Source organism: Pristiophorus japonicus, chromosome 14 (assembly GCF_044704955.1).
Source record: "Pristiophorus japonicus isolate sPriJap1 chromosome 14, sPriJap1.hap1, whole genome shotgun sequence".
NCBI lineage: Eukaryota > Metazoa > Chordata > Chondrichthyes > Pristiophoridae > Pristiophorus > Pristiophorus japonicus.
This window is the reverse complement of record NC_091990.1, coordinates 75819214-75842684: the sequence shown is the minus strand read 5'-3', so window position 1 is coordinate 75842684 and position 23471 is coordinate 75819214. Positions and strand designations below refer to the sequence as shown.

Here is a 23471-nt window from a genome sequence, read left to right as displayed (position 1 = left end):
AGGACCTTCATTGAAACATCTGTGAACTCATCCCTTTTTGGCATGGAAGCAAGTCATCCTCACTTCGAGGGACCACCTATGAAGATGATGAGTTACAGACTTCCATTCAAAGTTAATTCAAATTTTAATTCTCCTTTTCCAGAACAACCTCACTACTACTGTCCATCAGGTTAAAAAAGTGATTTTCAGAGTTTAAATATCTTTGATTTTGAGACATTTTGACTTCTACCAACTCTTCCCTATACAGCCAACTCTATTTAAGTGGCAGTATCTCAGGATCCCTTTAAGATCTGCTGGGTCACTGGATCCCCAGGGATCAATACGTTCGAGCAGTGTGCATCGGCGTGGACATGCATTATTTAAATGAGCAGATATCATGACATCACACAAGGCCAATGAGTGGGGTTTGCAGGCTGGGATCTGGCTCAGTCCTGAGAGCGGCTGATCCACCGCCCGCTGATTCTTAGCACCATTCATTATATTTGCTGTAGTGGCTGTTATACACTGAGCAGTGACTTACATTTCACACTCACGAGATGACCATATTGCTGTTCATGCCATTAAGCTGGAGTGGATCACTGAGTGATTCTAAAAATGAGTGAGGTATGATTTAGCATGTTTTGTTCACTGCTTCGATCAGAATGAAATCATGGGTCAGATTGGTGTCTATATGGTCTTGAGAAAACTTCCGAGAGGAACAAGAATAAGTCTTTCAAACACTTGAGCCTGATCCACACGCTTTACTTTCTGTTGCTCAATGTTGTGGCAGTTGGAACGAGCGAGCATTATCGGTGTGAGCAGCGAGGAGGATGCGAAGAGGCTGCAGGGTGACTTGGACAGGTTAGTTGAGTGGGCAAATGCATGGCAGCTGTAGTATAATGTGGATAAATGTGAGGTTATCCACTTTGGTGGCAAAAACACGAGGGCAGAATATTATCTGAATGGCGGCAGATTAGGAAAAGGGGAGGTGCAACGAGACCTGGGTGCCATGGTACATCAGTCATTGAAAGTTGGCATGCAGGTACAGCAGGTGGTGAAGAAGACAAATGGCATGTTGGCCTTCATAGCTAGGAACTTTGAATATAGGAGCAGGGAGGTCGTACTGCAATTGTACATGGTATTGGTGAAACATAGAAACATAGAAAATAGGTGCAGGGGTAGGCCATTTGGCCCTTCGTGCCTGCACCACCATTCAATATGATCATGGCTAATCATTCACCTCAGTACCCCTTTCCCGCTTTCTCTCCACACCCCTTGATCCCCTTAGCCGTAAGGGCTATATCTAACTCCCTCTTGAATATATCCAATGAACTGGCATCAACGACTCTCTGCGGCAGGGAATTCCACAGGTTAACAACTCTCTGAATGAAGAAGTTCCTCCTCATCTCAGTCCTAAATGGCCAACTGCTTATTCTAAGACTGTGTCCCCTGCTTCTGGACTTCCCCAACATTGGGAACATTCTTCCCGCATCTAACCTGTCCCATCAGAATCTTATACGTTTCTATGAGATCCCTCTCATCCTTCTAAACTCCAGTGTATAAAGGCCCAGTTGATCCAGTCTCTCCCCATATGTCAGTCCAGCCATCCCTGGAATCAGTATGGTGAACCTTCGCTGCACCCCCACAATAGCAAGAACATCCTTCCTCAGATTAGGAAACCAAAACTGAACACTATTCCAGGTGAGGCCTCACCAAGGCCCTGTACAATAGCAGTAAGACCTCCCTGCTCCTATACTCAAATCCCCTTTTATGAAGGCCAACATGCTATTTGCCTTCTTCACCACCTGCTGCACCTGCATGCCAACTTTCAATGACTGATGAACCATGACACCTAGGTTTCGTTGCACCTCCCCTTTTCATAATCTGTCACCATTCAGATAATGCTCTGCCCTCGTGTTTCTGCCACCAAAGTGGATAACCTCACATTTATCCACATTATACTGCATCTGCCATGCATTTTCCCACTCACCCAACCTGTCCAAATCACCCTTCAGCCTCTTAGCATCCTCCTCACAGCTCACACCACCATCCAGTTTAGTGTCATCTGCAAACTTGGAGATATTACACTCAATTCCCTTATCCAAATCATTAATGTATAATGTAAAGAGCTGTGGCACTCCACTAGTCACTGCCTCCCATTCCGAAAAGGACCCATTTATCCCGACTCTTTGCTTCCTGTCTGCCAACCAATTCTCTATCCACGCCAGTACATTACCCTTAATACAATGTGCTTTGATTTTGCATACCAATCTCTTATGTGGGACCTTGTCAAATGCCTTTTCAAAGTCCAAATACACTACATCCATTGGTTCTCCCTTGTCCACTCTACGAGTTACATCCTCAAAAAATTCCAGAAGATTTGTCAAGCATGATTTCCCTTTCACAAATCTGTGCTGACTTGGACTGATCCTGTCACTGCTCTCCAAATGCGCTGCTATTTCATCCTTAATAATTGACTCCAACATTTTCCCCACTACTGATGTCAGACTAACCGGTCTATAATTACCCGTTTTCTCTCTCCCTCCTTTCTTAAAAAGTGGTGTTACACTAGCTTACCGTCCAGTCCATAGGAACTGATCCAGAGTCGATAGACTGTTGGAAAATGATCACCAATGCATCCATTATTTCTAAGGCCACCTCCTTAAGTACTCTGGGATGCAGACAATCAGGTCCCGGGGATTTATCAGCCTTCAATCCCATCAATTTCCCCAACACAATTTCCCGCCTAATAAGGATATCCATCAGTTCCTCCTTCTCACTAGACCCTCGGTCCCCTAGTACATCTGGAAGGTTATTTGTATCTTCCTTCGTGAAGACAGAACCAAAGTATTTGTACAATTGGTCTGCCATTTCTTTGTTCCCATTATTAATTCACCTGAGTCCGACTGCAAGGGACCTACTTTCGTCTTCACTAATCTTTTTCTCTTCACATATCTATAAAAGCTTTTGCAGTCAGTTTATATGTTCCCGGCAAGCTTCCTCTCGTACTCTATTTTCCCCCTCCTAATTAAACCCTTTGTCCTCCTCTGCTGAATTCTAAATTTCTCCCAGTTCTCAGATTTGCTGCTTTTTCTGGCCAATTTATATGCCACTTCCTTGGATCTAACACTATCCTTAATTTCCCTTGTTAGCCACGGTTGAGCCAACTTCCCTGTTTTATTTTTACTCCAGACAGGGATGTACAACTGTTGAAGTTCATCCATGTGATCTATAAATGTTTGCCATTGCCTATCCACCGTCAACCCTTTAAGTAACATTTGCCAGTCTATTCTAGCCAATTCGCGCCTCATGCTGTCGAAGTTAGTTTTCCTTAAGGCTAGGATCCTAGTTTCTGAAATAACTGTGTCACTCTCCATCTTAATAAAGAATTTTACCATATTATGGTCACTCTTCCCCAAGGGGCCTCGCACAACAAGATTGCTAATTAGTCCCTTCTCGTTACACATCACCCAGTCTAGGATGGCCAGCTCATTAGTTGGTTCCTCGACATATTGGTCAAGAAAACCATCTCTAATACACTGTAGGAAATCCTCCTCCACCGCATTGCTGCCAGTTTGGTTAGCCCAATCTATATGTAAATTAAAGTCGCCCATATAACTGCTGTACCTTTATTGCACACATCCATAATTTCTTGTTTGATGCTGTCCCCAACCTCTGTTTGGTGGTCTGTGCACAACTCCCACTAGCGTTTTCTGCCCTTTGGTATTCCGCGCTCCACCCATACCGATTCCACATCATCCAAGCCAATGTCTTTCCTTACTATTGCATTAATTTCCTCTTTAACCAGCAATGCCACTCCGCCTCCTTTTCCTCTCTGTCTATCCTTCCTAAATGTTGAATACCCGTGGATGTTGAGTGTTGAGTCACCCTGGAGCCATGTCTCTGTGATGCCAATCACATCATACCCGTTAACTGCTATCTGTGCAGTTAATTCGTCCACCTTATTCCGAATACTCCTCGCATTGAGGCACAGAGCCTTTCCGGCTTGTCTTTTTAACACTTTGACCCTTTAGAATTCTGCTGTAAAGTGGCCCTTTTTGTTTTTTGCCTTGGGTTTCTCTGCCTTCCATTTTTACTCTTATCCTTTCTATTTTTTGCTTCTGTCTCCATGTTATTCCCTTCTGTCTCCCTGCATAGGTTCCCATCCCCCTGCCATGTTCGTTTAACTCCTCCCAGCCTCACTTGGAATATTGAGTTCAGTTTTGTCTCCTAATGTGAGGAAGGACATTCTTGCTATTGAGGGAGTGCAGCAATGGTTCACCATGCTGATTCCTGGGATGGCAGGACTGACATATGAGGAGAGACTGGATCGACTGGGCCTGTATTCACTGGAGTTTAGAACAATGAGAGGGGATCTCATAGAAACATAAAAAAACTGAAGGGACTGAACAGGGTAGATGCACGAAGAATTTTGCTGATGTTGGGGAAGTCCAGAACCAGTCTAAGGATAAGGGATAAGGGGTAAGCCATTTAGGACCGAGATGAGCAGAAACTTCTTCACTTAGAGAGTTGTTAACCTGTGAAATTCTCTACCGCAGAGAGTTGTTGATGCCAGTTCATTGGATATATTCAAGAGGGAATTAGATATGGCACTTATGGCTAAAGGGATCAAGAGGTATGGAGAGAAAGCAGGAAAGGGGTACGGAGGGAATGATCAGCCATGATCTTATTGAATGGTGGTGCAGGCTCGAAGGACCGAATGGCCTACTCCTGCACCTATTTTCTATGTTTCCATGGGTTGTACAGATTTGACGATGTAATTATTGAGTGTATTTCCCAACAGTTCTTCAAACATGTGACTCCAACAATCTCCTTCCTGTTTAATGTTAATCGAAATGTTATTCCTTCTGTTCCAGCAGAACCTACCCACTACAATGTACCAGGTAAAGTAACGTGTTAGTCAGAGTTTGATGTCTCTGATTTCCGCACGTTTTGACCTCCACACCTTTTTCCTAGTGTGGCCAATCATTCTGATGTGACAGTAGCTCGGGAGTCCTTGAAGAGCTGCTGGCTCACTGGAAGCCCAGGCAGCAATATGATCCCTATACCTGGGCCAGTGTCCATAGGCGTGTACACACATCATTGAAATGAGCTGACATCATGACAACACACAAGGTCAGCTGGACTGTGTACATGGATGAGGTTTACACCCTGAGATCTGGCATTGTACTGAGAAGTGATAATCTACCGTAAGCTCACCCTTGGCCGGGCATGAATTACATTTGTGATATTAGTTGTTATAAACTGGACAGGACTTACAATTTACACTCGGGTGAGGACCAAATGACGGGTTACGCTGATTCTCTGGGATTTCTGCCTGGATCACTCCGCAATTACGGTAGCAGTTCAGTGCTGGCTCAGCAGAATTTCAGGACCGATGTCACTGACCACTGGCCCAGGATCGAATCAGTGAAAGAATCTAATAAATGAGGGAGGTGTGATCTGTTGCCTCTGGTTCGTTCCTTCGATCAGAATCAATCATGGTCACATTAGCCTCTTGCCATTTATCCAGACTACCGGCGATTGAGCTTCACATAGGAACAAGAGTAGGGCATTCTGCATGCTCAAGTCTGTTCAGCAAATGTCATTTCTTGGTGCTCCAGCAGTTCTAACAAGCGAGCATTAGTTGTGTGTGTTGTACAGTTTTGTTTTGGAAATTATTTTGTGTATTTTCCATCTGTAATTTCATCCCGTATATGTCCAACAATCAGCTTCCTGTTTAATCTTAATTCAAATGTTATTTCTTCTTTTCCAGGAGAACCTTCCCACTATAATCCCCCAGGTAAAGACACATGTTAGTGCTGGAATTTCTTCGATATTGAGACGGTTTGAATTCCATCCAAATCTTCGCTAGTTGCCAATCATGTTTAAGTGACAATATCTCGGGAGACTTTGAAGAGACGCTGGGTCTCTAGAAACCCAGTCATGTCAAGCTGAGCTGACAACCCTCAGTGCACACAATCGAGCAAAGCAACAGCAACTTCTCAGACTTGCCAAAGAGGAGTTAACAAACAGTCAGTACGCCCCCTATACCCGGGCCAGGGGCATTGGTGTGGTCACCAAATATTTAATATCGCTGCGGCCATGACATCACACACAGTAGGCGGGACTGTGCACATGGTCAAGGTTTAAACCCTGAGATCTGCCTCTATAGGATTGGTGTCCATCGGGTATGGAAACTACCAGCCATTGTACTTCACAAAGGAACAAGAGAAGGGCATTCAGCCCCTCGAACCTGTTCCGCTCACTTTACTTTCTGTAGCTCTCAGTTTTGGCAGTTCTAACGAGCGACCATTAGTTGCTTGTATTGCACAGCTATGTGTAGGACATTAGCTAGTGATTTTCCCATTTCTTGTTCAAATAATTGACTAGTCAACAATCTACTTCCATTCAAAATTAATTCAAATTTTAATTCTCATTTTCCAGAAGAACCTAACGACTACAATCCATCAGGTTAAAAAAAGTGATTTTCAGAATTTAAATATCTTTGATTTTGTGACATTTTGACTTGGACCTACTCTTCCCCATACGGCCAACTATGTTTAAGTTACAGTACCTCGGGATTCCTTTAAGAGCTGCTGGATCACGGGATCCCCAGGGATCAATACGATCGAGTAGTATGCATCGGCGTAGACACGGATTATTTAAATGAGCATAGAAACATAGAAAATAGGTGCATGATAGGCCATTCGGTCCTTCGAGCATGCACCGCCATTCAATGAGTTCATGGCTGAACATGCAACCTCAGTACCCCATTCCTGCTTTCTCGCCATACCCCTTGATCCCCCGAGTAGTAAGGACTATATCTAACTCCTTTTTGAATATATTTAGTGAATTGGCTTCAACAACTTTCTGTGGCGGAGAATTCCACAGGTTCACCACTCTCTGGGTGAAGAAGTTTCTCCTCATCTCGGTCCTAAATGGCTTACCCCTTATCCTTAAACTGTGACCCTTGGTTCTGGACTTCCCCAACATTGGGAACATTCTTCCTGCATCGAACATGTCTAAACCCGGAGCAGACTTCATGACATCACACTAGGTCAAATGGGCGGGGTTTGCAGGCTGAGATCTGGCTCAGTCCTGAGAGCTGATCCACCGCCCGCTGATCCTTAACACCATTCATTATATTTGCTGTAGTGGCTGTTATAAACTGGACAGTGAATTATATTTTACTCTCAGGAGAAGACCATATGGCTGTTTATGCCGTTACGCTGGAGTGGATCAGTGAATGATTCTAAAAAATGAGCGAGCTGTATTTTAGCATGTTTCATTCTGTGCTTCGATCAGAATGAAATCATGGGTCAGATTGGTGTCTGTATGGTCTCGAGAAAGCCAGCCATTGTACTTCCTAGAGGAACATGAGTAGGTCATTCAAACTCTGGAGCCTGATCCACACGCTTTACTTTCTGTTGCTCAATGTTGTGGTAGTCGGACCGAGCGAGCATTCGGATTGTACAGATTTGAGAATGTCAAGATTCAGTGTCTTTCCCATCTGTTCTTCAAACACGTGGTTCGAACAATCTAGTTCCTGTTGAATGTTAATTGAAATGTTATTCCTTCTGTTCCAGCAGAACCTACCCACTACAATGTACCAGGTAAAGTAACGTGTCAGTTAGAGTTTGATGACGTTGATTTCTGCACGTTTTGTCCTCCACACCTGTTTCCCAGTATGGCCAAGCATTTTGATGTGACAGTAGTTCGAGAGTCCTTGAAGAGCTGCTGGCTCACTGGAAGCCCAGGCAGCAATATGATCCTATACCTGGGCCAGCGGCATAGGCGTGCACACATTACATTGAAATGAGCTGACATCATGACAACACACAAGGTCAGCTCGACTGTGTACACGGACGCGGTTTACATCCTGAGATCTGGCATTGTACTGAGAAGTGATAAATTTGCCATAAGCTCAAGCTTGGCAGAGCATGAATTACATTTGTGGTATTAGTTGTTATAAACTGTACAGTACTTACAATTTACACTCGGGTGAGGACCAAATGACTGGTTACGCTGATTCTCTGGGATTTCTGCCAATCTCCCTCCACAATTACGGCAGGAGTTCAGTGGTGGCTCAGCAGAATTTCAGGGCCGATGTCATTGACCACGGGTCCAGGATTGGATCAGTGAGAGAATCAAATGAATGAGAGAGGTGTGATCTGTTGCCTCTGGTTCGCTCCTTCGATCAGAATCAATCATGGGTCAGATTGGTCTCTTGCCATTTATCCAGACTACCGGCGATTGAGCTTCACATAGGAACAAGAGTAGGGCATTCTGCACACTCGAACCTGTTCCACAAATATTATTTCTTGGTGCTCTAGCAATTCTAACAAGTGAGCATTAGTTGTGTGTGTTGTAGTTTTGTTTTGGAAATTATTTTGCGTATTCTCCATCTGTTCTTTCATCCCGTGTGTGTCCAACAATCACTTTCCTGTTTAATCTTCATTCAAATGTTATTTCTTCTTTTGCAGGAGAACCTTCCCACTATAATCCCCCAGGTAAAGACACATGTTAGCACTGGAATTTCTTTGATATTGAGACGTTTGACTTTGACCCAAATCTTCCCCAGTTGCCAATCATTTTTAAGTGGCCATAACTCGGGAGACCTTTACGAGATGCTGGGTCACCGGAAGCCCAGGCATCAGTACGCTCCCTATACCCGGGCCAGGGGCATAGGTGTGGTCACCAAATATTTAATATCGCTGCGGTCATGACATCACACACAGTCAGCGGAACTGTGCACATGGTCAAGGTGCAAACCCTGAGATCTACCTCAATAGGATTGGTGTCCATCTGGTATGGAAACTACCAGCCATTGTACTTCACAAAGGAACACGAGAAGGGCATTCAGCTCCTCGATCCTGTTCCGCTCACTTTACTTTATGTAGCTCTCAGTTTTGGCAGTTCTAACGAGAGACCATTCGCTGTTTATATTGTAAAACTATGTGTAGGAAATTAGTTGGTGACTTTCCCATTTCTTCATTAAATAAGTGTCTCGTAAACAATCTGATTCATTTCAACGTTAGTTCAAATTTAATTCTCCTTTTCAAGAAGAACCTCACGATTTGAATCCATCAGGTTAAACAAAGTGACAGTCGGAATTTGAATGGCATTGGTTTCGGGACATTTTGACTTCTATCCACTCTTTCCCATATGTCCAACTATATTTAAGTGGCAGTATCTCAGGAGCCCTTTAAGAGCTGCTGGGTCACTGGATCCCCAGGGATCAATACGATGGAGCAGTGTGCATCAGCGTGGACACGGATTATTTAAATGAGCAGACCTCATGACATCACACAAGGCCAAATGGGCGGGGTTTGCCGGTTGAGATCTGGCTCAGTCCTGAGAGCGGCTGATCTACTGCCCGCTGATCCATAACACCATTCATTATATTTGCTGTAGTGGCTGTTACACACTGGGCAGTGACTTACATTTTACACTCAGGAGAAAACCATATGACTGTTTATGCCGTTACTCTGGAAATTCTGCCATTCTTCCTCCAAAATTACAGCAGAGGATGAGTGATGGCACAGCGCCATTTCAGAGCCGATCATTGACCTCTGTCCCAGGAGTGGATCAGTGAATGATTCTGAGAAATGCGTGAGGTGTGATTTGTTACGTTTGGTTCTAAAACATAAGAACTTACGAAATAGGAACAGGAATAGGCCACCTGGCCCCTCAAGCCTAACCCGCCATTCAATAAGATCATTGCTGATCTGATCATGGACTCAGCTCTACTTCCCTGCCCGCTCCCCATAACCCTTTACTCCCCTTATCGCTCAAAAATCTGTCTATCTCCAGCTTAAATATATTCAATGACCCAGCCTCGACAGCTCTCTGGGCACAGAATTCCATCGATGTTAAACGCTCAGGGAGCAGAAATTTCTCCACAATTCAGTTTTAAATTGGCCGTCCCTTGTTCTGAGACTATGTCCCCTAGTTTTAGTTTCCCCAATGAGTGGAAATATCCTCTCTGCATCCACCTTGTCGAGCCCCTTCATTGTCTTATATGTTTCCATAAGATCACCTTTCATCCTGCTGAACTCCAATGTGTATAGGCCCAACCTACTTAACCTATCGTCATGTCAAACCCCTCATCTCTAGAATCAACCGAGTGAACCTTCTCTGAATTGCCGCCAATGCAAGTATATCCCTCCTTAAATGGGGAGATCAAAACTGCACGCAGCACTCTAGGTGTGGCCTGAACAATATCCTCTACAGTTGTAGCAAGACTGCTCTGCTTTTATGCTCCATCCCCCTTGCAATAAAGGCCAAAATTCCATTTGCCTTCCCGATTACTTGCTGTGCTTGCATCCTAACGTTTTGTGTTTCATGCACAAGGACCCCCAGGTCTCTCTGTACTGTAGCACTTTGCAATTTTTCCCCATTTAAATTGTAATTTGCTTTTCTATTATTTCTGCTAAAATGGATAACCTCGCAATTTTCCACATTATACTACATCTGCCAATTTTTTGCCCACTCACTTAGCCTGTCTATATCCCTTTGCAGATATTTTGTGTCCCCCACAAAATTTGCTTTCCCACCCATCTTTGTATCATCAGCAAATGTGGCTATATTACACTTGGTCCCTTCATTCAAGTCATTAATATAGATTGTAAATAGTTGAGGCCCCAGCACCGATCCCTGCGGCACCCCACTAGTAAGTGTTTGCCAACGGGGAAATAATCCATTTATCCTGACTGTCTGTTCTCTGTCAGTTAGCAAAACCTCTGTCCAAGGTAATATATTACCCCCAACCCCGTGAGCTTTTATTTTGTGCAGTAACCTCTTATGTGGCACCTTATCGAATGCCTTCTTCAAATCCAAATACACCTCATCCACTGGTTCGCCCTTATCCACCCTGCTCGTTACATCTTCAAAGAACTCCAGCGGAATTTGAGGGGCATTTATCACTGTCCCAGGATTGAATCAGTGAATGATTCTAAGAAATGCGTGAGGTGTGATTTACCACTGTCGCAGAATTGGATCAGTGAATGATTCTAAGAAATTGCTGAGGTGTGATTTGCATGTTTCATTCTCTGCTTTGATCAGAATGAAATCATGGGTCAGATTGGTGTCTATATGGTTTCTCGAAAGCCAACCATTATACTTCCTAGAGGAACAAGACTAGGTTATTCAAACCCCCGAGCTTGCTCCATACGCATTACTTTCTGTTGCTCAATGTTGTGGTAGTCAGAATGAGCGAGCATTAACGGTTTGGATTGTACAGTCTTGAGAATGTAATGATTTAGTGTTTTCCCATCTGTTCTTCAAACGTGACTCCAACAATCTCCTACATCTTTAATGTTATTTGAAATGTTATTCCTTCTGTTCCAGCAGAACCTACCCACTACAATGTACCAGATAAAGTAAAGCGTTACTCAGAGTTTTATGACGTTGATTTCTGCACGTTTTGACCGCCATATATTTTTCCCAGTGTGGCCAATCATTTTGAGGTGAGAGTAGCTCGGGAGTCCTTGAAGAGCTGTTGGCTCACTGGAAGCCCAGGCAGCAATATGATCCCTATACCCGGGCCAGTGTGCATAGGTGTGTACACACATCACTGAAATGAGCTGACATCAAGACAACACACAGGATCAGCTGGACTATGTACATGGATGCAGTTTCCACCCTGAGATCTGGCATTGTACTGAGCAGTGATAATGTACCGTAAGCTGACCCTTGGCCGGGCATGAATTCCATTTGTGGTATTCGTGGTTATAAACTGGACAGTACTTACAATTTATACCCAGGTGCGGACCAAATGACTGGTTACGCTGATTCTCTGGGATTTCTGTCAGTCTCCCTCCACAATTACAGCAGGAGTTCAGTGATGGCTCAGCAGAATTTCAGGACCGATGTCATTGACCACTGGCCCAGCATCGGATCAGTGAGAGAATCGAATAAATGAGAGAGGTGTGATCTGTTGCCTCTGGTTCACTCCTTCGATCAGAATCAATCATGGGTCAGATTGGTCTCTTGCCATTTATCCAGACTATCGGTGATTGAGCTTCAGATAGGAACAAGAGTAGGACATTCTGCACCCTCGAGTCTGTTCCGCAAATATTATTTCTTGGTGCTCTAGCAGTTCTAACAAGCGAGCATTAGTTGTGTGTGTTGTACCGTTTTGTTTTGGAAATTATTTTGTCTATTCTCCATCTGTTCTTTCATACCGTGTGTGTGCAACAATCACCTTCCTGGTTAATCTTAATTCAATGTTATTTCCTCTTTTCCAGGAGAACCTTCCCAGTATAATCCCCCAGGTAAAGACACATGTTAGTGCTGCAATTTCCTTCATATTGAGATGTTTTGAATTCGATCCAAATTTTTGCCAGTTGCCAATAATTTTTAAGTGGCAATATCTCGGGAGACTTTGAAGAGATGCTGGGTCACTGGAAACCCAGTCATGTCAAGCAGAGCTGACAGCACTCAGTGCACACAATCGAGCAAAGAAACAGCAACTACTCAGTCTTGCCAAAGAGGAGTTAACAAACAGTCAGTACGCTCCCTATACCCGGGCCAGGGGCACATGTGTGGTCACCAAATATTTAATATCGCTGCGACCATGACATCACACACAGTAGGCGGGACTGTGCACATGGTCAAGGTTTAAACCCTGAGATCTGCCTCTATAGGATTGGTGTCCATCGGGTATGGAAACTACCAGCCATTGTACTTCACAAAGGAACAAGAGAAGGGCATTCAGCCCCTCGAACCTGTTCCGCTCACTTTACTTTCTGTAGCGCTCTGTTTTGGCAGTTCTAACGAGTGACCATTAGTTGCTTGTATTGTACAGCTATGTGTAGGACATTAGTTAGTGACTTTCCCAATTCTCCTTTTATTAAGTGCCTCGTCAATAATCTACTTCGATTCAAAGTTAATTCAAATTGTAAATCTTCATTTCCAAAAGAACCTCACTACTACAGTCAATCGGGTTAAAAAAGTGATTTTTAGAGTTTAAATATCTTTGATTTTGAGACATTTTGACTTATACCTACTCTTCCCCGTACGCCCAACTATTTTTAAGTGACAATATCTCAGTAGCACTTTAAGAGCTGCTGGGTCACTGGATCCCCAGGGATCAATACGATTGAGCAATGTGCATTGACGTGGACACGGATTATTTAAATGAGCAGACCTCATGACATCACACAAGGCCAAATGGGCTTTACCATAATCTACTGTAATCTACCGTAAGATGACTCTTGGCAGAGCATGAATTACATTTGTCGTAATTGCTGTCATAAGCAGGATAGTGCTTACAATTTACATTCAGGCGAGGACCAAATGACGGGTTACGCTGATTCTCTGGGATTTCTGCCAGTCTCCCTCCACAATTGCAGCAGGTAAGTGGTGGCTCAGCAGAATGGTGCCATTGACCACTGGCCCAGGATTGGATTAGTGAGAGAATCTAATAAATGAGAGAGGTGTGATCTGTTGCTTCTGGTTCGCTCATTCGATCACAATCAATCATGGGTCACATTGGTCTTTTGCCATTTATCCAGACTACCAGCTATTGAGTTCCACATAGGAATAAGACTAGAGCATTTTCTACCTTTCTACTTTCTGTTGCTCAATGTTTTGGAAGTCGTAACGAGCGAGCATTAGCGGCTTGGATTGTACAGATGTGAGAATGTAATTATTTTGTGTCTTTCCCATCTGTTCTTTAAACATGTTTGTGTCCAACAATCTTCTTCCTGTTTCATTTTGATTAAAATCTCATTCCTTCTGTTCCAGCAGAACATAACCCCTACAAACCACCAGGTAAATTAACGTGTTAGTCAGAGTTTGATGTCTCTGATTTCCGCATGTTTTGACCTCCACACCTTTTTCCCAGTGTGGCCAATCATTTTGATGTGACAGTAGCTCGGGAGTCCTTGAAGAGCTGCTGGCTCACTGGAAGCCCAGGCAGCAATATGATCCCTATACCCGGGCCAGTGTGCATAGGCGTGTACACACATCATTGAAATGAGCTGACATCATGACAACACACAAGGTCAGCTGGACTGTGTACATGGACGCGGTATCCACCCTGAGATCTGGCATTGTACTGAGAAGTGATAATCTACTGTAAACTTACCTTTGGCCGGGCATAAATTACATTTGTGCTATTAGTTGTTATAAACTGGACAGTACTTTCAATTTACACTCAGGTGAGGACCAAATGACTGGTTATGCTGATTCTCTGAGATTTCTGCCAGTCTCCCTCCACAATTACAGCAAGAGTTCAGTGGTAGCTCAGCAAAATTTCAGGAGCGATGTCATTGACCACTGGCCCAGGGTTGGATCAGTGAGAGAATCTAATAAATGAGAGAGGTGTGATCTGTTGCCTCGGGTTCGCGCCTTCGATCAGAATCAATCATGGTCACATTGGTCTCTTGCAATTTTTCCAGACTACCGGCGATTGAGCTTCACATTGGAACATGAGTAGGGCATTCTGCACCCTTGAGCCTGTTCCGCAAATATTATTTCCTGGTGCTCAGCAGTTCTAACAAGCGAGCATTAGTTGTTTGTGTTGTACAGTTTTGTTTTGGAAATTATTTTGCGTATTCTCCAACTATTCTTTCATCCCGTGTGGGTCCAAAAATCACCTTCCTGTTTAATCTTAATTCAAATGTTATTTGCTCTTTTCCAGGAGAACCTTCCCGCTATAATGCCCCAGGTAAAGACAGATGTTAGCGCTGAAATTTCTTTGATATTGAGATGTTTTGACTTCGACCCAATTCTTTGTCAGTTACCAATCATTTTTAAGTGGCAATATCTCGGGAGACCTTTTAGAGATGCTGGGTCACTGGAAGCCCAGGCATCAGTACGTTCCCTATACCCGGACCAGGGTCATAGCTGTGGTTACCAAATATTTAATATTGCTGCGGCCATGGCATTGAAACATAGAATCATGAAAGTATGTGCCAGTGTAAGCCATTCGGCCCTTCGAGCCTGCACCACCATTCAATAAGATCATGGCTGATCATGCAACTTCAGTACCGCATTCCTGCTTTGTCTCCATTCCCCTTGATCCCTTTAGCCGTAAGGGCCACATCTAATTCCCTTTTGAATATATCTAACAAACTGGCCTCAACAACTTTATGTGGTAGAGAATTCCACAGGTTCACAATTCTCTGAGTGAAGAATTTTCTCCTCATCTCGGTCTTAAATGGCTTACCCCTTATCCTTATACTGTGTCCCCTGGTTCTGGACTTCCCCAACATCAGGGACATTCTTCCCGCATCTAACCTGTCCAATCCCATCAGAATTTTATATGTTTTTATGAGATCCCCTCTCATTCTTCTAAATTCCAGTGAATATAAGCCTAGTCGATCCAATCTTTCTTCATATGTCAGTCCTGGCATCCGGGGAATCAGTCTGGTGAACCTTCGCTGCACTCCCTCTATAGCAAGAATGTCCTTCCTCAGATTTGGAGACCAAAACTGCACACAATACTCAAGGTGTGGTCTCACCAAGGCCCTGTACAACTGCAGTAAGACCTCCCTGCTCCTATTCTCAAATCCCCTCGCTATGAAGGCAATCATGCCATTTGCCTTCTTTACTGCCTGCTGTACCTGAATGCCTACTTTCAATGACTGATGTAGCATGACACGCAGGTCTTGCGTTACACCTCCTCTTTTATTAATCTGTCACCATTCAGATAATAATCTGCCTTCCTGTTTTTGCAATCAAAGTGGATAACCTCACAATTATCCACATTATACTGCATGTGTCATGCATTTGCCCATTCAACTAACCTGTCTAAGTCCCCCTACAGCCCCCTAGCATCCTCCTCGCAGCTCACACTGCCACCCTGCTTCGTGTCATCTGCAAACTTGGAGGTATTACATTCAATTCCTTCGTCTAAATCATTAATGTATATTGTAAAGAGCTGGGGTCCCAGCACTGAGCCCTGCGGCACCCCACTAGTCACTACCTGCCATTCTGAAAAGGACCCGTTTATTCCCACTCTTTGCTTCCTGTCTGCCAACCAGTTCTCTATACACGTCAGTACATTACCCCCAATACCATGTGCTTTAATTTTGCACACCAATCTCTTGTGTGGGACCTTGTCAAAAGCGTTTTGAAAGTCCAAATACATCACATCCACTGGTTCTCCCTTGTCCACTCTACTCATTACATCCACAAAAAATTCTAGAAGATTTGTCAAGCATGATTTCTCTTTCATAAATCCATGCTGACTTGGACCTATCTTGTCACTGCTTCCCAAATGCGCTGCTATTACATCTTTAATAATTGATTCCAACATTTTCCCCATTACCGATGTCAGGCTATCTGGTCTATAATTCCCTGCTTTCTCTCCCCCTCCATTTTTTAAAGAGTGGGGTTACATCAGTGACCCTCTAATCCATAGGAACTGAACCACAGTCTATAGAATGTTGGAAAATGACTACCAATGCATCCACTATTTCTAGGGCAACTTCCTTAATACTTTGGGATGCAGACTATCAGGTTCTGGGGATTTAGCGGCCTTCAGTCCCTTCAATTTCACTAACACCATTTCTTGACTAATAAGGAATTATCTCAGTTCCTCCTTCTCGCTAGACCCTCGGTCCCAGAGTATATTTGGGAGGTTATTCATGTATTCCTTAGTGAAGACAGAACCAAAGTATTTGTTCAATTGGTCTGCCATTTCTTTGTTCCCCATTATGAATTCCTCTGATTCTGACTGCAAGGGACCTACATTGGTCTTCACTAATCTTTTTCTCTTCACATATCTATAGAAGTTTTTGCAGTCAGTTTTTATGTTCCATGCAAGCTTGCTCTCATTCTCTATTTTCCCCCTCCTAATTAAACCCTTAGTCCTCCTCTGCTGAATGTTAAATTTCTCCCAGTCCTCAGCTTTGCTGCTTTTTCTGGCTAATTTATATGCCTCTTCCTTGGATTTAACACTTTCCCTGATTTCCCTTGTTCGCCACGGTTGAGCCACCTCCCCTTTTTTATTCTTATGTCACACAGGGATGTACAATTGTTGTAGTTCCTCCATGTGATATTTAAATGTCTGCCATTGACTATCCACCCTCAACCCTTCATTCTCCAGTCTATCCTAGCCAATTCACGTCTCATACCGTCGAAGTTTTCTTTATTTACGTTCAGGACCCTAGTCACTGAATTAACTGTGTCACTCTCCATCTTAATGAAGAATTCTACCATATTATAGTCACTCGTCCCCAATGGGCCCCGCGCGACCAGATTGCTAATTAATCCTCTCTCGTTACACAAGATCCAATCTAGGATGACCTGCTCTCTAGTTGGTTCCTCGACATATTAGTCTCGAAAACCATCCCTTATAAACTCCAGGAAATCCACCTCCATAGTATTGCTACCAGCTTGGTTAGCCCAATCAATATGCAGATTAAAGTCACCTATGATAACTGCTGTACCCTTATTGCATGCATCCCTAATTTCCTGTTTGATGCCATTCCTACTACTGTTTGGTGGTCTGCACACAACTCCCACTAATTTTTTCTGCCCTTTGGTGTTTCGCAGCTCTACCCATATAGATTCCACATCATCCACACTAATGTCCTTCCTTACTATTTTGTTAATCTCCTCTTTAACCAGTAACGCTACTCCACCTCCTTTTCCTTCCTGTCTCTCCTTCCTGAATATTGAATAGCACTGGATGTTGAATTCCCAGCCTTGGTTACCTTGGAGCCATGTCTCCGTAATCCCAAGTACCCAATATCCCAATATCCATTAACAGCTATCTGAGCAGTTAATTCATCCACCTTATTACGAATGTTCCTCGCATTGAGACTCAGAGCCTTCAGGCTTGTTTTTTTTTAACACTCTTTGCCTTTTTAGAACTATGTTGTAATGTGGCCCTTTTTGATTTTTGGCCTTGATTTCTCTGCCCTCCATTCTTGCTTCTCTCCTTCCTACCTTTTGCTTCCACCCCCATTTTACTTCCGTCTGCCTCTCACGTCATGCGGAACTGACAGCCCTCAGTGCACACAATCGAGCAAAGAAACAGCAACTTCTCAGACTTGCCAAAGAGGAGTTAACAAACAGTCAGTACGCTCCCTATACACAGGCCAGGGGCATAGGTGTGGTCACCAAATATTTAATATCGCTGCGTCCATGACATTTCACAAGTCAGCGGGACTGTGCACATGGCCAAGGTTTAAACCATGAGATCTGCCTCTATAGGATTGGGTATGGAAACTACCAGCTGTTGTACTTCAAAAAGGAACAAGAGAAGGGCATTCAGCCCCTCGAACCTGTTCCGCTCACTTTACTTTCTGTAGCTCTCTGTTTTGGCAGTTCCAACATTCGACCATTAGTTGCTTGTATTATACAGCTATGTGTAGGAAATTAGTTAGTGACTTTCCCATTTCATCTTTAAATAAGTGCCTTGGCAACAATCTACTTTCATTTAAAGTTAATTCAAATTTGAATTCTCCTTTTCCAGAAAAAGCACACTAACACAATCCATCAGGTTAACAAAAGTGATTTTCAAAGTTTAAATATCTTTCATTTTGAGACATTTTCACTGCTACCCACACTTCCCCATACGGCCAACTATTTTTAAGTGACAATATCTCAGGAACCATTGAAGAGCTGTTGGGCCACTGGATACCCAGGGATCAATACGATCGAGCAATGTGCATCGGCGTGGACATGGATTATTTAAATGAACAGACCTCATGACATGGGCAAAAATGCGAAGACAGAATATTATCTGAATGGTAGCAGATTAGGAAAAGGGGAGGTGCAACGCGACCTGGGTATCATGGTTCAGCAGTCACTTAAAGTTGGCATACAGGTACAGCAGGCAGTGAAGAAGGCAAATGGTATGTTGGCCTTCATAGCTAGGGGATTTGAATATAGGAGCAGGGAGGTCTTACTGCAATTGTACAGGGCCTTCATGAGGCCTCACCTGGAATATTGTATTCAGTTTTGGTCTCCTAATCTGAGGAAGGACGTTCTTGCTATTGCAGCGAAGGATCAACAGACTGATTCCCGGGATGGCTGGACTGACATATGAGGAGAGACTGGATCAACTGGGCCTTTATACTTTGGAGTTTAGAAGGGATCTCATAGAAACATACAAGATTCTGATGGGACGGGACAGTTTAGATGTGGGTAGATTGTTCCCGATGTTGGGGAAGTCCACAACCAGGGGTCACAGTCTTAGGATAAGGGGTAGGACATTTAGGACTGAGATGAGGAGAAACCTCTTCACTCAGAGTTGTTAACCTGTGGAATTCCCTACCGCAGAGAGTTGTTGATGCCAGTTCATTGAATATATTCACGAGGGAGTTAGATATGGTCCTTATTGCAAAGGGGATCAAGGGGTATGGAGAGAAAGCAGGAAAGGGGTTCCGAGGGAATGATCAGCCATGATCTTATCGAATGGTGGTGCACGCTCGAAGGGCCGAATGGCCTACTCCTGCACCTATTTTCTATGTTTCTATGTTTCAAACAAGGTCAAATGGGCCTTAAAATAATCTACTGTAAGCTGACCATTGGCAGAGCATGATTTACATTTGTGGTAATTGCTGTCATAAACAGGATAATGCTAACAATTTACACTCGGGTGAGGACCAAATGACGGGTTACGCTGATTCCCTGGGATTTCTGCCAATCTCTCTCCACAATTACAGCAGGTGTTCAGTGGTGGCTCAGCAGAATGAGGTCATTGACCAATGGCCCAGTATTGGATCAGTGAGAGAACCTAATAAATGAGAGAGGTGTGATCTGTTGCCTCTGGTTCACTCCTTCGATCACAATCAATCATGGGTCAGATTGGTCTCTTGCCATTTATCAAGACTACCGGCGATTGAGCTCCACATAGGAACAAGAGTAGGGCATTCTGTACCCTCGAGCTTGATCCACACGCGTATTATGTTCTGTTGCTAAATGTTTTTGCAGTCGTAACTAGCGAGCATTAGCGGCTTGGATAGTAATGTTTTGAGAATGTAATTATTTTGTGTCTTTCCCATCTGTTCTTTAACCATGTGTGTGTCCAACAATCTTCTTCTTGTTTCACTTTAATTAAAATGTTATTCCTTCTGTTCCAGCAGAATATACTACCTACAAACCACCAGGTAAAGAAAACGTGTTAGTCAGAGTTTGATGTCTCTGATTTCTGCACGTTTTGACCTCCACATCTTTTTCCCAATATGGCCAATCATTTTGATGTGACAGTAGCTCGGGAGTCCTTGAAGAGCTGCTGGCTCACTGGAAGCCCAGGCAGCAATATGATCCCTATACCTGGGCCAGGGGCATAGGCGTGTGCACACATCATTGAAATGAGCTGACATCATGACAACACACAAGGTCAGCTGGACTGTGTACATGGACAAGGTTTGCACCCTGAGATCTGGCAATGTACTGAGAAGTGATAATTTACCGTAAGGTCACCCTTGGCAGAGCATGAATTACATTTGTGGTATTATTTGTTATAAACAGGATAGTAGTTATAATTTACACTCAGATGCGGACCAAATTACTGGTTACGAAGATTCTCTGGGATTTCTCCAGTCTCCCTCCACAATTACGGCAGGAGTTCAGTGGTGGCTCAGCAGAATTTCAGGACCGATGTCATTGACCACTGGCCCAGGATTTGATCACTGAGGGAATCTACTAAATGAGAGAGGTGTGATCTGTTGCCTGTGGTTCGCTCCTTCGATCAGAATCAATCATGGGTCAGATTGGTCTCTTACCATTTATCCAGACGTCCGGCGATTGAGCTTCACATAGGAACAAGAGTAGGGCATTCTGCACCCTCGATCCTGTGCCGCAAATATTATTTCCTGGTGCTCGAGCAGTTCTAACAAGCGAGCATTAGTTGTGTGTGTTGTACAATTTTGTTTTGGAAATTATTTTGCGTATTCTCCATCTGTTCTTTCATCCCGTGTGTGTCCAACAATCACCTTCCTGTTTAATCTTCATTCAAATGTTATTTCTTCTTTTCTAGGAGAACCTTCCCACTATAATCCCCCAGGTAAAGACACATGTTAGTACTGACATTTCTTTGATATTGAGACGTTTTGACTTTAACCCAAACCTTCACCAGTTGCCAATCATGTTTAAGTAGCAATATCTCGGGAGACCTTTAAGAGATGCTGGGTCACTGGAAGCCCAGGCATCAGTACGCTCCGTATACCCGGGCCAGGGGCATAGGTGTGGTCACCAAATATTTAATATCGCTGCGGCCATGGGACTGTGCACATGGTCAAGGTGCAAACCCTGAGATCTGCCTCTATAGGATTGGAGCCCATCGGGTATGGAAACTACCAGCCATTGTACTTCACAAAGGAACAAGAGAAGGGCATTCAGCCTGTCGAACCTGTTCCGCTCACTTTACTTTCTGTAGCTCTCAGTTTTGGCAGTTCTAACGAGCGATCATTAGTTGCTTGTATTGTACAGCTTTGTGTCGGACATTAGTTAGTGACTTTCCCATTTATTTTTTAAATAAGTGCCTCGTAAACAATCTGATTAATTTCAACGTTAGTTCAAATTTAATACACCTTTTCCAGAAGAACCTCACAATTTGAATCCATCAGGTAAACAAAGTGACAATCGGAGATTGAGTGGCTTTGGTTTCGGGACATTTTGACTTCTATCCACTCTGCCCCATATGTCCAACTATATTTAAGTGACAGTATCTCAGGATCCTTTTAAGAGCTTCTGGATCACTGGATCCCCAGGGATCAATCCGATCGAGCATTGTGCATCCGTGGAAACGGATTATTTAAATGAGCAGACCGCATGACATCACACAAGGCCAAATGGGCGGGGTTTGCAGGCTCAGATCCGGCTCAGTCCTGAGAGCGGCTGATCCACCACCCGCTGATCCTTAACACCATTCATTATATTTGCTGTAGTGGCTGTTACACACTGGGCAGTGACTTACATTTTAGACTCAGGAGAAGACTATATGGCTGTTTATGCCGTTACTCTGGACTTTCTGCCCGTCTTCCTCCAAAATTAGAGCAGGAGATCAGTGTTGGCACAGCATTTCAGAGCCGGTCATTGACCTCTGTCCCAGGAGTGGATCAGTGAATGATTCTGAGAAACGCGTGACGGGTGATTTGTTACGTTTGGCTCTAAAACATAAGAAATAGGAACAGGAGTAGGCCACCTGGCCCCTCGAGCCTGCTCCGCCATTCACTAAGATAATGGCTGATCTGATCACGGACTCAGTTCCTCCTCCCTGCCCACTCCCCATAACCCTTTACTCCCTTATCGCTCAAAAATCTGTCGATCTCCACCTTAAATATATTCAATGACTCAGCCTCGACAGCTCTCTGCGGCAGATAATTCCATAGATTTACAACCGTCAGGGAGAAGAAATTTCTCCACATCTCAGATTTAAATAGGCAGTCCCTTATTCTGAGATTATGTCCCCTAGTTTTAGTTTCCCCAATCCACTCTGCATCCACCTTGACGAGCCCCATCTTTATCTTATATGTTTCGAGAAGATCACGTTTCATCCTGCTGAACTCCAATGTGTACAGGCCCAACCTACTCAACCTATCTTCATGTCAAACCCCTCATCTCCAGAATCAACTTAGTGAACCTTCTCTGAACTGCCTCCAATGCAAGTATATACCTCCTTAAATAGGGAGACCAAAACTGTATGCAGTGCTCCAGGTGTGGCGTTACCAATACCCTGTGCAGTTGTAGCAGGACTTCTCTGCTTTTATACTCTACCCCACTTGCAATAAAGGCTAACATTCCATTGGCCTTCCTGGTTACTTGCTGTACCTGCATACTAACTCTCTGAGTTTCATGCACAAGAACCCCTAGGTCTCTCTGTACTGCAGCACTTTGCAATTTTTATCCATTTAAATTATAATTTGCTTTCCTATTATTTCTGCCAAAATGGATAAATTCGCATTTTCCCACATTATACTACATCTGCCAAAATTTTTTGCCCACTCATTTAGCCTGTTTATATCCCTTTGCAGATTTTTAGTGTCCTCCTCACAAGTTGCTTTTCCATCCATCTTTATATTATCAACAGCAAATGCGGCTACATTTCACTCGGTCCCTTCATTCAAGTCATTAATATAGATTATAAATAGTTGAGGCCTCAGCACCGATCCCTGTGGCACGTCATTAGTCACTGTTTGCCAACCGGGAAATAATCCATTTATCCCGACTCTCTGTTCTCTGTCAGTTAGCCAATCCTCTATCCATGCTAATATATTACCCCTAACCCTATAAGCTTTTATCTTGTGTAGTAACCTCTTATGTGGCACCTTATCAAATGCCTTCTAGAAATCCAAATACACCCCATCCAGTGGTTCCCCCTTATCCACCCTGCTCGCTACATCCTCAAAGAACTCCAGCGGAATTTCAGGGTCATTTACCACTGTCCCAGGATTTAATCAGTGAATGATTCTAAGAAATGCGTGAGGTGTGATTGAGCATGTTTCGTTCTCTGCTTCAATCAGAATGAAATCATGGGTCAGATTGGTGTCTATATGGTCTCGAAAGCCAGCTGGTGTACTTCC

The 23471-nt window shown here is 43.7% G+C and overlaps 1 protein-coding gene across 1 annotated transcript in view; it reads left to right on the top strand.

Moving 5' to 3' along the window:
• The window catches only part of LOC139279611 (mucin-6-like), an 838525-nt gene that overhangs the window by 700898 nt on the left and 114156 nt on the right, over positions 1-23471 (top strand). The window contains exon 47 of the mRNA XM_070898726.1: positions 8466-8492. Coding sequence (XP_070754827.1) covers positions 8466-8492 — 27 coding nt within the window. The remainder of the gene's footprint in view (positions 1-8465; positions 8493-23471) is intronic.